The sequence below is a fragment of the Nilaparvata lugens genome, chromosome 1, assembly GCF_014356525.2.
Source record: "Nilaparvata lugens isolate BPH chromosome 1, ASM1435652v1, whole genome shotgun sequence".
NCBI classification, from domain to species: Eukaryota; Metazoa; Arthropoda; class Insecta; order Hemiptera; family Delphacidae; genus Nilaparvata; species Nilaparvata lugens.
Window position 1 is genome coordinate 22,371,369 of NC_052504.1, and position 16,487 is coordinate 22,387,855.

Here is a 16,487-nt window from a genome sequence, read left to right on the forward strand (position 1 = left end):
AAATAATAAATAAAATAAATGTTGGCTGGCGCACAAGTTTCCAACAATACTAGCCGAGCTACTATATGAAAAATTATATTTGATTTCGCAAACCAAACGAAAAATATCATATAAGTTAGCATCATTTCAATTTGAATTATTTGTGAAGAAAGATCCATTAATTCTGATAAAAAGAATCAGTAGTTTAAAGATAAAAATCTATATAAAATGAGGATTCAAAGAATGAAAGAATTTAATTAATTGTAATCAATAGATAACTCCTGTTTTAGCTTTTGATGAATTGTAGGAAGAGTTAGAAATTAATGCTGTAATACATTTATTTACAGCGGTTCATGTGTGTCCCCAAACCAACTTCTTGTACTACCACCCCTTTGGTTCCGCAACTTTATGTAAAACCGCTTCAAGACACCCGTTCAGACGACAGGTCTAGGGACGTAAGAGGACGTCGCCGTCAAGCCAAATTCAACCGGTAAAAGCTCACCGCCAAAAACAAGGTACTGTAACCCCGACGATAAAGCAACGTACAAACCAACGAAAGTGCAGTGTAGTGAAACAAAGGTTCATTCGAGAATGTCAATCAAAAGTGGGGATTCAAAATTATTATGAAATGGGTTATATGGGTTACTATCGACGAAACTTGGGTTCAACGGGCTTTTCTTTCTTGAGTAATTTTATGTTGAAGTTAATTATTTGTTATTTGATGACTGATATTGTTTGGTTTTGTGACGTATTGCTATCTAAACGGGGATAGTAATGCGCCCCCGAATCAGATGAAGAATGTCAACAAAGTAACATGAAATTGTTGTTTCTGTTGTTCGATTTTAGTTGCCAATGTTTATTGAAACTGTTTGTATTTTTCAATTATTTCAAATTGTAGTGATTTTCTATAGTATAAACCTATTAAATCAGGCATGGCAAGATTAATTGAAGTTTTCTTGACTCTAGCCCGTTCACCTGCATGAATTAGGTATAGACTCAGGTATTTTCTAGATGTGTCGGCCTATTTCTAAATTCTAAATTTTATTCAAAATTATCTTCTCAGGCACACAATTCCATGTTTCATATACAGAACTGTATTTCCATGCTTGAAGAAAAATTTCATCTAAACTATTGATGAACTTAATAAATTATCAGAAAACCCCTTGAAATGTAAAATCGACATGAAAATAAATAAACAACATAAAAAGATAGATAAAAATAAATAAAGTACATGAAATAAATAGTGGTTATGAAATCTGATTAGTCCTGTTACTCATGTTATACTCTCTTTACAGGTTTGCACCAATTCAGAGAGAGATAGTTGTGAAAGATAGTCCAGTGTCCGGCATCGAATTTTCTCAGCTCAGAGCCATCATCAGAGGCCAGGTGGTCTGCTTGTCTGAACAAACATGTTCTGGAATAACAGTAACTGTAGCTTCTCTAAACGGACAAGATCATTTCACCACCACAACAGCAGCAGGTTTGTTCATTCTATTTTTTTAACATAGACAAAAATACTGTTTATTTCAATCTCTCGAAACTTAGATATTATTTCCTCTATTCTTATAGAATTATTGTTTTTGTAATTGATTACGTAACTAAAGAACTACTGGTTATCCATTCAAAAGATTGAATTTATTCCATATAATTTTTAGAATATTACTTCAGCAAAAAATATTTAGTTATGAAAGTTAATCGATTTAAGGAATGATAGGTTTGTTGTATCATTTACTTCGAATAATTTAGCCAGAAAAACCTTAATCTACATTGTACCAAAAACTTTCAATGATTTACCCGATAATTGTGCTGAGTTTCTAAATATGCGCCCATTGAAAATAAATTTAAAAATTTGGTTGAATAATTACACTTCAGATGTAGCATAATGTAATTCATTACTAATGTATTGTATTGTTGTAATTCATTCCGTTCTATTTTTTGTATGTAAGTTCAGGTTGACTATAAAATATAACACTTTTGAGAGCTGAGCCAACAATTAATTAGTTAATATCATGATGATTTTAACTGTTAAGTAAATTCTTCTGAAAATAAAGTTCACTGATATATGTATATTTATATTTGAATTTACATGTTTCGTATATGGTACCTTGTCAAGCAGCCTCTTTGAGGTTCGCTTAAGGTAGCTTATTTATTCAATAAACGTTTTTTCTAATATATTCTATAAAATTGCCCAAATTCAATGTACTTTTTGCAAATGGTGCTTTCCCAATTTCACTCTTCCGGATGAACTTCATAAAAGTTAACCGTTTTTATTCGTTCAAGCTTTAATGTATTGCTTTAGTTGTAAATTATGAACAGAAACTCATATCAGCATGAAAACAAACTTATTTATTCAATAAACGTTTTTTCCAATCTATTCTATAAAATTGCCCAAATTCAATGTACTTTTTGCAAATGATGCTTTCCCAATTTCACTCTTCCGGATGAACTTCATAAAAGTTAACCGTTTTTATTCGTTCAAGCTTTAATGTATTGCTTTAGTTGTAAATTATGAACAGAAACTCATATCAGCATGAAAATTTCTTCATTTATGTTGAGAAGTTCACACTGAACTTCTACATACTTCTAGATAATATACTGTAGAGGTAAGCTTTATACTATAGAGTATACTAGAAAGATGAACCACTACATATATATTGGGCCTAGTGATTTTAAGCCCGATTCACACGCTCAAACTTATCGACAGTGTTGCATGATTATGCCAGGTTTGACAAATGAAACTGAATTGGATGGTTGCGCGCTCACGTAAGTTTTAATGAACCATCTGTTTTATTCTGTTAAGCGTTTCACAGTGAAAAAGTTTATCAAACTGTTCTTGGACGTTAAACCTTATCAAACTCATGCAAAACGTCAAATCTTCTGTTCACTCGCTCAAACTTATCTGGCATACCTAATCAAACTCATACCACATGTCAATGCTTCTGTTCAACCGCTCAAACTTATCTGGCATTATTATGCAAGGCTGACGATAAGTTTAAGAATGTTGACCGTGCTTTTTAGTGGATTTTTTTAGAAATTTCTCATGCAAAATATTCATTTCTTCCTTATGATGAGTTTTCATAAATAATATTATGGTAGCCTAGGTCTAGTAGATCTAAGGTAGAATTTTAGTAGATCTTATCTTTAAATTTTTCAAATACAGGTGGAAAATACAGACTGGACAACGTGCTACCAGGAGAGTACAAAGTGTCGTTGGACAGAGTCTCAGATTGGTGTTGGGACCAGAGCTCTGCTCCTCTATCAGTGAACTCCGCCAACACTGTTGGCCCAACATTCACACAAACTGGCATCAGCATCACATTCGTCTCCTCTCATAATACCAAGGTAATTGTTCAGTTGAACAGTTGTTCATTATTCATTGCGGCTGATGCTCACATGAGGTTTTTGCCTGTGTGTGGGTGATTAATGAGACGATCAAACGCTCATGCCTACTGGCGGGATTCGAACCCACGACCAGGCAGAGTTTAGCAGGCTGAACTTGCAAACCCAGATCACTGCAGTACGCCGGCAGGGTTGATTATTGTTATAATAGATATACAATATCGGGGCACCGAGCTTCGCTCGTTATTTATTTATTGACAAACAGAACACAATTCTTTAAAATGATTGGGGAAGGACTAACAGGTACAGCCCAAAAATGTTTCTTCCCCGAATTTTGATTTATACACTATAAATAGTCCAAAAAGTAGGTTATGTTCCATACACTTGAATTCAGGTCCAATTTTCAGTCTAAACATTTGAAAACAGAAAAGTTCTAATTTAGATTATTTACAAACCAAATTGAATAACAACATAACACTCATTAATCACTTAAAACTGTAAAATAATGATTAACTTTGAAAATCTCTTATGATATACTCCAATTTAGAATGGTTGAGTTCAAAGCCACTGATCGGTGAGTGAACGTGGCTCTGAACGAACCACTGATTGGTCGTTGAACGATGCATTGACTCACATGCAGCGCTAATGTACTTGCAATTGAAATCGGCCATTGAGGGGACAACCTGGAAGATTATTACATACTAAAGATCTTGGAGCTTTTTGTGATCTATAATATTACAAAAAAATAAATATATATATTATATAATATCTCGCGCTAAAATACCTCAATGGAACCTTTAATTTGAAGTAAGAGCATTTCATTGGGAAGGCATAGGCATTGTGCGTTTATACCTCTTCAAGGTCTTTGGTCTAACCGATAAAAAAATACGTCATATCCGGTTCGTTCACTGATCAGTTAATCGTACTTTCCACCGATGGAAAAGAACGTAAATAGAGTAGCTGAACGTAAACAGACATGGTTGAATACGAGGTTGTTTACAAAAATAATGGACTCCATTATAATGTATTTGGGAGCAGAGAAATGCATGATTACATTTAAAATATCATATACAATATCATATACAAAATATCAATAACATTTAAAATATTTTACAAAGCATTTAAAACAACTCTAATCACCTGATGGTTTTCCATTTTATTTGATTACAATGAAATAGGTTAAGTTCTAGTTTTGTTTACAAAATATGACCAACAGGGGAAACATCTGTCAGTCATGACTCATGAGCAACCGTTCAGCCACAGAATACACACAAAATGGAAGGTATCAATCTAACCAAGATTTGAGAGCACCAAGACCACAACACATGACTGCATCATCTTGTTAGAAATAAAAACTACTGCTGTATTAAAATGCTACACTTTCTTTCAAGATGGCAGATTATGGCGTCAAGATACTAGCCGACTTTCCATTCTGTGGTTCAACTGTGATCAGGTTTTTTACTGAAAGTAAACATGACAGACATGTCATGTCAACAAATCAGATTATTTTGTTCAAGTCAATTAAAATTTCTAGTTAATATTTCTCGTGAGATAAGCTGATTGATTGCAAATAGTTTAACAGCTGAACATAATTCTGTATCTCTCCCACACAGGCACTCCCATCTTCCGTTATCAACAGACGACGAAATTATCATGTATTTTTTCAAGGATGAATAATTATTATCCTTTTCATGTCCTTCAGCGAGTTTTCCTAGGGACGAGACCTAGTGCAATCGAATTTTTATATCATAAACCTACTATGTTCCAAATTTCGTGAAAATCGTTAGAGCCGTTTTCAAGATCTGTTGGACATAAATAACCAAATATATAAATATTTACAGAAATTGCTCTCTTAATATAATAGGATTTCTTATTCAGGAAAGCAACCTTTTTTGACTAGATGATATAAAATATAAATATTTTTGTATCATACTTCATACGTTTTCAATATTATTTATAGTTTTGAAATCGAATTATCTCTTCTGAAGAGTGAAATGGATATAAAATTCATTTGGAATTGGACTGTAGTAATAATTAGAAAGGGAAATGAAAATGTTATTTATCAGGCGAAGTTAGAAATTTTTTGTGTCCTCTCTACCACTCAACCTTCAACATTCAGACAGAGACAATTTTGGGTATGAGACTGGTGTGTCATTCAAATTCAAGTTTTATTTCTTCATTAAGTATAGTAAGTTATAGCGTTTGTACATGACGATTAAATGAAAATAAACGTAATTGTTGTCCTCTCTTGTTCAAGTTGTATATTCTAGTAGATCCAATAATGGTTACTCAGGTGAATAAACCTACAATAAAATCCAAATAATCAGAACAGAATACCAGAATACATAAGGCTACTTCACAAACAAATAATTTGATGCCACTTTTTCCTGATAAATTCTTTCTTCTTTCTACAGATTCTTTACAAATCGCTGAAAAAGAACAAGGGTCCTAATGAAAAAGTACCGACTAGGGAAATGGAAATATCGACAGGCAAAAGTAAAGTGTGTTTTCCCGATGAAGGGGAGTACGAGATTGAGATGGCTGGCTGTCACCAGTACATCGTGCCAAAGGTTCATTGGAAGGGCGGCCCCGTTGTGCTGACTGCTATCTCGCATGCCTACACTGGCTACATAATCACACAGGAGCCCGTCTCTGACCTAGCTATCACCTATTCGACAGCTGACGAAGCACGTCAGACTCCCAAAAGGTAAGATAATTTCTAGACATTTTCTATTCATTTAGGATTTTACCTTGACTGTCATAAGTGATCTTGAATAACATAATTCAAGAATGATCTTATCAGGTGCTAAAGAACAAGGAACATTGCTTTTTGAATAAATAAATAAATATTTTATTGGTCATGAATATTTCCAGAATACATGAACATTGTCAGACATTAACTGATATGAAATACGACAACGGTGATATTGCTGCTTTCTACAATAATTATACGCTACTATAATATTGATACTCATGATCCCTTCTTATTTGTATGTTTATAATTGTGAACAAATATCACGAGTCCTAATGCTTAGCAAATATATATACAGGCTTATTCTAGCTAATAATATGGGCCTATTTTTGTGAAACAGAAAAATAAATTTAATTGCATAAGTGAAGAACAGTGTTACTGAGTTCATGAACTTTTTTAGTTATTTATTCATTATGATCAAATAACTCTGGGAGAAAGTAGCATTCAAGTGTGAATCAATTGAAATCCCAGAATTGATCGAAGGGTCAAAATTATCTTTGTTTCATATTGCCGCTATAAACGTTTATCTTTCCCCACTTTTTTCGAAAATTATGCTCGCAATTTTGTGTTACAAGTTCTTGTTGTCTATTCAACTTCCAGTGTATATTCATTCATTCAACTATTCATTCATTCATTCAATAGATATTCACCATAGATATAAATATTTATATTTATATATCTATATTGTTCGTATGTATTTGACCTGTATTGCTTGCATACTAAAATTTCGAATTCATCTCATCACAGATTGGGACCGCTAGCAGGTGTGAAGAAAGATACTTCGAAGTACTCGTACAACTTCAGTCTGCAGCTTGCAGAAGGCGAGAAAGTGACAGTGACGCCGACTGCCAAGTCGCTCCTATTCTCCCCGCCATCCTACAACATTGTCGGAGGTGTGGACTGTGAGGAGAATGGCATCACATTCGATTCCGAAAAAGGTAAAATCATGAAAGGCAGAGTGCTGGGTGCCGCGAACACGCCCCTTCGTGGTGCAGCCGTCACCCTGGCTGATCTCGAGGATAATGTCATCTCATCTTTAGAGAGTGGCTCTGATGGATCCTACATGTTTGGACCGCTAAGCGCCGCTAAGAAATACAAGTGAGTATTTTAGGTATTCATTCATTTGTTGCATAAAATTTAGAGGTAATTCATTCTGGGACGTATGGCTTTTGTTGGTGGGTAGTCCTTTGGGCCCAATCATTATGTATGAAAAGCTTTTTGTAAACTAATGACAGGTGTGGACCTTACATTGGATCAATTTACATGCGGTCTGCCGTCTGCATCAAAACCCAGTTAGTCCTCCTCTATGTACAGGCTTCATTTGTATTTTGAAGAAAATACGTTGAATGGGTCAAACAAGCAAATTAAAAAACTTACACCTCTCGCTATTTCTCGATTTCTTGAAAGTTATTTGAACTGAATTACTCAATACAGTGCTACCACAGCGAAAGCATGGGAGGAGTATGCTTATTCTATGGCACTACTCACTACGGCCAATCTGAGTGAAGCAGGCAGCACTCTTCGCTGTTCGGTTTCAGACTTGAGTAGTTCAAAAAATGACTGAACTTCTAGTAGGTTTTCAAATTTGTTAAAATTCCAATTTTATAAAATTTTACTTCATATTATAATATATTGTAGATTCTAAAAATATCATGTGATATGCTAAAGTAATTTTCATACTTCTATTCTTCTCAAGTCTCATAAAATTTATCTCCTTTCTATATTGCTGTGCAATAACATAGCAGATGTAACATGCATGAATAGAGCACAGTAAATAGGACTGAGCACAGTTGAATAATCCGTCTTTGTAACATTGACTGGATCTCCCGGTGATCTGTACCTCAATAGAAGTGGAGTACTCTCCCTTACTGTTCCACGAGAAACAGTGAAACAACCTTATTATTATAACTAAATAGCTTTATTATTATAGCCTTATTATTTATAAGTAAATGGCATTTCTCTTTAAACCACTGAATGAATCGGTTAATTGTTCTAATTGTTGATATTTTTCAGATTGACTGCTTTGAAAGAGGGATATATAATTTCTGGTCCATTGGATAATGGCGACTTCAGCGCTCACAAAATGGCTGAAGTGAATGTTGAAGTGAAGGATCAAGCTGATAACTCACCCCTGGAGGTAAATAAATGCTGAATCTTAATAAACTTTGTTCCGTTAATACGTGATAGTGACTCTCTGACCTTCATTCCGATTGGACTGTATTATAAAAATTTGAAAAGGAATAGTTTTTTACATCAGTCTGTTTTGCATGATAATTCAAGTATAATAATTTTATATGATTAACATTAAAATTCGAAAAAGCTTCTGATTACAATGTTTATGTTTAAAAAGATCTTGTTTTGTCTGTAAAACTTAAGTTTTATTACCGAATATGTTATTAGCGAAAAATGATGATTGTTTTAGTCTGTGTTGCTGTCGCTGTCCGGAGGCCAGAACTATCGTCGCAACAGTGCCACGGGACCAGACGGCAAGATGAACTTCATGTCTCTGTCTTTGGGCCAGTACTACCTGCGGCCGATGATGAAGGAGTACAGGTTTGATCCGCCCTCCAAGATCATCAACGTTGAGGAAGGAGCAACTGTCAATATTGTTCTCCAGTAAGCTCACTTTAATCAAGAAAAGTTGATTCACAATAAAGGTTTAACGATAATATTACAAAATAGATAATAGTACAAGGAGTATCCTCAGTTTTTCTCTCCCGAACAGTGCTTCTTTGTAAAAATTATGAATAAATAAATACAAAAAGTAACAAAATACAATTATGAGAGAAAGCTTATTCAATCTTTGTGAGCGCTGAAATAACCATGAAGGTTTTATTGTTGAGCAATTATTTATCATGGTGCTTTATTCTATTGATAGTGCGTGATAGAAGTCGGTCATATTGAATACTATCTCATAATATCAATGTAATATTTTGGTTCACAAAACACATAGAGCCCTTATTTATGGACAGAAATTCACATTTTATAAACTATATGTCATTGGAAAGAAAATTCAATTTATTATTCAGGGCAATATATTGCTTTTCATTTTATTTTTTAATAGTTCAATAATTGAAGCAAGAATAAACTACTTAGAGTTCCAACATTTTTATATCATTGACATTTGAGAAAGCAATTACCCTGCAACTTTAGGTAAAATGAAATTTTCATCCAATTACATTTTTTTAAGAAGATCCTATGTAATTTGTAGAAGAGATGTGTTCCGAAAGAATGCACGATTTGACTTTTTCTACAATGATCTTATATGACCCGACTGCTGTGGCCGACCGCTACTGCATACTCTCAAGCGAAAACTACATTGATATCTAATCAGTTGAGAACTTTTTCTATTTGCTACTTGCTAAAAGGAAGACTAGTGAAACAAATAATTCTGAATCAAATACATTAGAAACTGGTCAAGTCTTATTGACATATACTGGAGAAGAATATATCAAGAGTTTCTTAAACTTTAAAATCTCTAGAACTATGCATTAACACAATTTGAAACATTATAATAGATCTACCAATATTCAAAGAAGATAATGCATAATAATATTTGTTCTATAATTGTGTTTTAACAATATGCATTTTCAGCCCAGCCCAGTGAGTATGACTAGTTCAATTAAAACTTATGAGAATAATATTTCCACTGTACCAGAAGCGTTCACTGATATGTGGGAATCCAGCTTTAATATTAATATCTCTGTTGCAGTTTAACAATGTTGATTCTGAAAGTTTCTGTAGGCTGAAGTTGAATAAATATCAACCGATCTATGCAAGTACTGCAATAGTTATTTGTGCAACTAGTGCGCAAAGTGACACTTTGCTGCATCGAAAGAAACGTTTACGCACAAGCCGTAGGCGAGTGCGGAATGGTTTCTTGAGTGCAGCAAAGGAAATTTGCGCACGTATTTCACATAAAATTTTTCCTACAGTTACCATTGAATATGAAAAGTGAGTAATTGTGGGTAGAATGTCCTGAAATCCATCCAATGTTTGTCTATGATTTTGTAATTAATAACAAATTTAATTTTTAAATTGATAATTCAATAAAAAATTGTTTTCTTCTAAATTTTAAAATTTTATAATTTTTCATTTATAAATTTTTAAATTTTAAAAATGTTAATTTCAAATTTTTCAATTTTTTTAAATTTTCAAATTTTTAATTTTAATAATTTATTAATTAGTTTTAAATATTTATTTTGTCAAAATTATATGAATAATTTTCATGGCGTTGTCATGCTACAAATCTGGAGTACGCAAAGTATTACTTTGCGCACTAGAGCGAAAAATGATTCTTTGCGGCCTGCAATCAGTGCAGAAATTGTCACTTTCCAAGGTACCTAGGTAGGAAAAATATATATGTCTGTTCCTACCTTAGACTCATTCTCGCACACAGGCAGTAATGCCTCTGCGAGAGTATTATTATATTATTGTTTTATCTGCAGTCATTTCTGTGGTGCTGACATTATCTTACTTTTTGTAAAGTGTATTCTTACTTTATGCTGTACCACTGAAAGTGCTTGTGAGATTTATGAAATAAACAACTTTGAATTGAATTGAAATAAATGAATAATAATGTATAGTAATTAATAGATTGTAATAAATTAATATTCAAATTGTTATGTTTTTGAAGGAAACCCACTATTTTGTTTTCTTGAATAAGATATTTTATTGATAGTAATAAATTATAATTCAATTTATGAATGAGTTCATGATAAATAGTGAATGGATGTATTTGTTTCAGTGGTAAGCGAGTGGCGTACAGCGTGTTCGGCAGTGTGACGTCACTGAGCGGTGACGCAGAGGTGGGGGTGGTTGTAGAGGCGGTGGGGGTTGGGGGGCAGCACGAGGACTGCGCCCACCTGCAGGAGGAGAGCATCAGCGAGAGCACCGGCCACTTCCGCATCAGGGGTCTACAGCCTCAGGTAACTAATGAAAACTTCCATTGTAATATTCGATTTGAAGCTGTTCAATGCTCATAAATTTTATATAGTCCGGGTTGATCCAGTTCTAGTGGTCTGCAGCGCTACAAAAATGCAGTCTGCTAGCACCGCCTGGTTCGTTTGGTCGAATCCCGGCGGTGGCATGAACGGACGTTTAATTATGTCATCAAATCACCCACGCACTTCCACCCATGCAAAGGCAATTCGCTTATGTGGGCATCATCCAAAGTTAGTAGACAGAAGGTTGGTCACACTCATCTACTGTACTTAAGTTGACATGCAATTGGAGTGGGGGGAACTGCAGTCATGACGTAGGCTGTAGTACAGTTGGGCAAAATATCGCATTCTTGAAAATCATAAGGTGACGTATAGTCGAATTATACAACGCAAACATGTTCTGACATGCAAGCTTTCTGTTTCTGCTTTACAATAATATTATCAAAACATTTGAATAATACAAGCATTTCGCCATTTAAAAGCAAAAATCTAACCTCCTAACCTACCCTTTCAAACCCTTAAGGTTTTTTCATCTTCTAGGTCGTGTTTATATTTTGTAGTTTGGCTATGCATCACCTTATCCCTGAATTTCGGGGATGAGATATTTTGATTTTCGTAGTACAGTTGTAGAACATGTGCTCGATTCCAGCTTGTGTTCATTGCATTTATATGAATGCAATGCATTGGATTTATCGGGATCGGTTTATTGCAATGCATTGGTTTATCAAGATTTTTTTATGAGTTAATCTGAAATTATAATAGTATATCGATGTCTACTAACGCTTTACCAGCTTATTAACTTTTTCATGTCACGTTTTTAGATTCTTGAAAAACTTTCAACTTCATTTTATTCATACAAGTTGAATGAACTTGAAATATGTAAGAATATCATTACAAACGGTGATTCATTCGCTATAAGTACGGAGAATTAAAAAGTTCTAGGTCAATCTTAAGGGGATTAAACGACGATGTATTCTAGCTACAGTGAATAAACTGTATGCTCAGTGTGGTTAATCTATCAACATTTACTACACGTGACGTCATGCTGGCGTTCCCCCACCACTTTGAATCTTACACCTGTGAGTGATCAACCTTCTGTCTACTAACGTTGGGCATCATCCGCAATATTATTCTTTATATTTTTCATGGAAACATCAGGTGTAACCTAAAATGTGCTTCCTCAACTTGAACAAAATCTCCAAACACCATGCACAGTCAAAACAATAAGTACTAGAACCATGGAAAATAGGATTGAAGTAAGCTACAATTCATGGAAGTAAGTGAAGACGTTGGTGATGGGCGAAGATGGGAGGTAGTAATGATAGAGAGAATGATAAGAAGAGAATTATCACGAATGAGAAGAGGATGATCATGATAGAAGCTAATGAAACAATGAAAATACTATGTATGTGTTTTACAAAATCAGTCTCTCCTTGCAGGTGATCTTATGAGTATCAATTAATCGATAAGTGGATCTAACAAAAAAAAATTATTTCTGATATTTCTTAAGGTTTTATCAAGGTAAATAAAATACTTACGTAATGTATGTGTATTCTAGTTGCAAGAATTAAGTTATAAGAATTTAGTATAAAGTATTTATTTAGTTATAAGAATTACCTAATAGTGTACAGATACTTTAGTTTTTCGATCAATCTCCCGAAATAAAATAAAATAACCTCCAGCTTCACTCTCAATATTACTCCTTTTTCACTCATCTAATCCATACTTTTGAATTGATCGAAAACTTCAAGATGTTTGGATGCATTACTATTAACTTAGGGTATATTACTTATTGGGTATATTATTACTTATTCTACTGTAGGGTATATTATTCAACTGGTTGATACTTTGTTAGTAGAAATTTCAGTTTATTCACAATGACACGTGTCTCGCTATGTTATGTGGCGTTTTCAGGCTGACTGTTGGGGCAATTTGGTGATTCAGTCCCACACCAGGGTGTACCATTTGCTGTGCTACTAATTTTATCCAAAAAGATTTAATAGTTTTCACCTATCACCCAAGGAAAGTCATCGATTCCAATTATACTAAAATCTTGAGAAATCATGAATGGATTTAATGCCTATGAATAAGAAGTCCAGTTCAGAGCAAATCAAATTATATTTTTTCATAAAACTTGGTCAATTGAAAACGAAAAATTACTGAACAGAATCATTTGATACTTAGAACAGAAAATTCTTACAAGCTAAAATACTTATCTGTTCATATTGAACTCATTTATTTGGCTACAGTCTTTCAAAATTACACAAAACATTCAACACAAATTGAGAAAATAATAAAAATATTCAGATAGCAATTAAAACATCTTAAACTTCATTTATATAGACAAATTTCAAGAGGACGAAAAACACTTCTACAAGCCAGCAGCCATTTTTCTTGAGAGGCTTGCACATTCCAAGTGACGTCCTAAACACGTCATCAATTGCCAACCTCACGAATAAAAAATACAAGTTTACAAATTAAATTTATTATTCTCAATAAAACTTTATTTTTAATCTGTTTTGAATTTATTTAACCTTTATGTTGTTTAGAACTATTTGTTTATTCAGAAATAGAACTTTTTTACAGTAGTTTATTCAACATTAGAATAGCTGATAAATTCCAGGCAATGTTGAGTCCGCATATCGATTACACCGATATTTACTTTCAAGTTTTATTGATATTTTGAATATCGAATTGAAGATTCGATTTTTTATTTAGAAAAATGTAATATTACACTGTATAGTGCATTACAGTATAAGTATGAAATGAGGTTTAGGGCCGGTTTCCAAGCTCGGGATTTAGCTAAGTTCTAGACTTTAAGCAGCTGGAGTCAGAAAATTGTCTTTCCGTAACGAGTCGTAGTCCACGTTTAAATTAAATTTCGAAAAAATAGAAAATTAAACACAAAATGAAATAAAGAGAAAATAGTTTAAAGTTTCAGATGTTTTGAATTATTTAGGAATGTTTCATTTCGTCAAGGAAAAACGTTTCCGATTATAGAAATGGAAAAAATGAAGATTAGTATCATAAAAACTACGACTACGCCCAGTTTCGGAAAGCCAATTTTCTGACTCCAGCTGTTTAAAGTCTAGAACTTAGCTATATCCTGAGATCGGTAACCGGTCCTTAGAGTGTCCTGACTGATTTTCATGGTGCTCAGAGTCTTTTTCATGGTTTTTCCAATTCAGGATAATAATTCAATTTATGGATTTGGAAATCTGTCCTGAATCACTATGATCATACAGATGACTTTTTCTATAATTTTCTATGAATTATTCAAAGATTTTCTTAATAACTTCTGTTAGTACTTTTTATATATTTTGCACTGTCAGATAATCTCTTCCTCTATTTTTTTTTTTTATTTATAGAGGCTAAATAAATATACCTTATACACAGGTTTCGGTCCATGCCATAAATATATTCTTAGATACTTAACTAAGTCATATTCTATGACTTATTATTTCTATTCAGTTAACCTCATTGATATACAGAACCCTGCCCTCTGAAAAACGATGGTATCCACATTTTTAAATAACTGCGAAGTGAATCAATTGATCTTTATTAAAGTTGTTTTTTATTATTCTCATTTCTATTAATTGGAAACGTTTTTCCTTGACGAAATTAGACATTCCTAAATAATTCAAAATAGCTGAAACTTTACACTATTCTCTCTTTATTTTATTTTGTGTTCAATTTTCTAGTTTTTCGAAATTTAATTCAAACGAGACTTTATTTAATAAAATAAAGAAAAAATAGTGTAAAGTTTCAGCTATTTTGAATTATTTAGGAATGTCTAATTTCGTCAAGGAAAAACGTTTCAAATTTATAGAAATGAGAAAATAAAAACTACGACTACTGTTATAAAAGCTGCGACTACGCCCCGTTTTGGAAAACCAATTTTCTGACTCCAGCTGTTTAAAGTCTAGGACTTAGCTAAATCCCGAGCTCGGAAACCGGCCCTTAATCTGCTTATAAGCTAAGCTAAAATATAATAAAATAATCATTTTTGTTTAGCAATTTAACATAATTATTTATATACAGTAACATATAACTTACAATATAACCACTCCAACATCCTGAATCGCAATCAACATTGAAAAGAGGGATTGAATGAATGAAACGATGATTATTAAGTTCTCACTTTCTCAATTTCTTATAAACAATTTCTCTCAACAAAGATGTTGTTCACAGATTCTTCGTATTCATTCATTGTTTGTGAGAAAATCGTGCGATTAATTAACCCATTCAAATACCTTTCTCCTTATGCAAATGAAACAAAAATATAATATCCAATATTAATTTTTGAAGCAAATAATCTATCGCAGCTAAATCTTCGTTTCTAGTTGCGACAATTTATCTTATAATATTAGCACAATAATTAGGCTCTTAGATGTTGTATCATCAAGTCTCGGCAAAGAGGACCCCTCTGGTCTGTAAATAAAAGCCACAACAATAAATAAATAGGAGAATAAGAAATACGGAATACCACACTTCTATTCTTCAGAAATTCAACAAATAGTCAAAATGGCCACTCTGCATTTATTTCGTCCAATGTATTTTATTTATCTAATTGTCTGGTTTTTTGTCACGTTTGATGTTTTCTCTGGGATAATAAAATATTCTATCCCAATGTGTTTTTAATGGGAATCTCGGTTAAATTTTAACCGTGATTAATTTCACGAGAACCAATCAGAAAAGCCGTCTTACCAAAAAGGCCTTTTCTGATTGGTTCTCGTGAAATTGATCACTGTTAAGATTCAACCGGCTTTTGTGCAACCAGCACTTTGAATTTGAAATACCAAACAATAAGAATAACGCCCCTCAACCATATTGCATTTTGTTTGCGTGTGCAGGTAGTGAACAAAGACGTGGACAGCGTGCGCCTGATAGTGCTGAGGAAGCTGGCACAGACGGACGTGACTGTGCTGGTGGAGGCGGACACAGCCGAGCACCTTCGCAGCCTCAAGGCCAAGCTGTACCGCGACGAGGTGGTTGTGCACTCGATGCGCCTCGCGCACCTCAAGGTGACGCCAACGTTCGCACTGACCTCGGTGGCACTCGCCTTGCCGCCGCTGCCCCCCGATGGCCGCACCTACACGCTGCAGCTGGAGTCGTCCCTGTCCCAGGCCGCCTACACCTACTCCACGCAACCCGTCCGCTTCAAGGCCGACTCGTCCTTCCGCTCGGCCCGTCTCTCCTTCTTCCCGCAGCCGCGCACCCATGACAGTGAGCTGTCCCACTCCTCCTACCTCCTGGTGCCTTTGCTTGCCGCGCTCACCCTCCTCTTCTACAACCGGAGCGCTGCTCTGCGAGTCCTCGAGCTGTTCAACTGGTGCGTGGCCAGCCTGGCCGCTGTGCGCGAGCATAGTGCCCGAGCGCACCACACCCAGGATGCGGGCCTCAGTGACTCCGACGCCGCTCTACTGGTCGAGCCAGTCGGCGGCAAGCGCAAATCGAAACCGCGTAAAACGTAG

General features: G+C 34.4%; 1 protein-coding gene across 1 annotated transcript in view; it reads left to right on the forward strand.

The window, feature by feature from the left end:
- LOC111062151 (nodal modulator 1-like) overlaps nucleotides 1–16,487 on the forward strand; it is a 43,501-nt gene extending 27,014 nt beyond the window's left edge. The window contains exons 9-18 of the mRNA XM_039434024.1: nucleotides 1,275–1,459; nucleotides 3,140–3,321; nucleotides 5,733–6,025; nucleotides 6,818–7,168; nucleotides 8,084–8,207; nucleotides 8,493–8,686; nucleotides 10,818–10,998; nucleotides 13,357–13,481; nucleotides 15,357–15,442; nucleotides 15,769–16,487. Coding sequence (XP_039289958.1) covers nucleotides 1,275–1,459; nucleotides 3,140–3,321; nucleotides 5,733–6,025; nucleotides 6,818–7,168; nucleotides 8,084–8,207; nucleotides 8,493–8,686; nucleotides 10,818–10,998; nucleotides 13,357–13,481; nucleotides 15,357–15,442; nucleotides 15,769–16,487 — 2,440 coding nt within the window. The remainder of the gene's footprint in view (nucleotides 1–1,274; nucleotides 1,460–3,139; nucleotides 3,322–5,732; nucleotides 6,026–6,817; nucleotides 7,169–8,083; nucleotides 8,208–8,492; nucleotides 8,687–10,817; nucleotides 10,999–13,356; nucleotides 13,482–15,356; nucleotides 15,443–15,768) is intronic.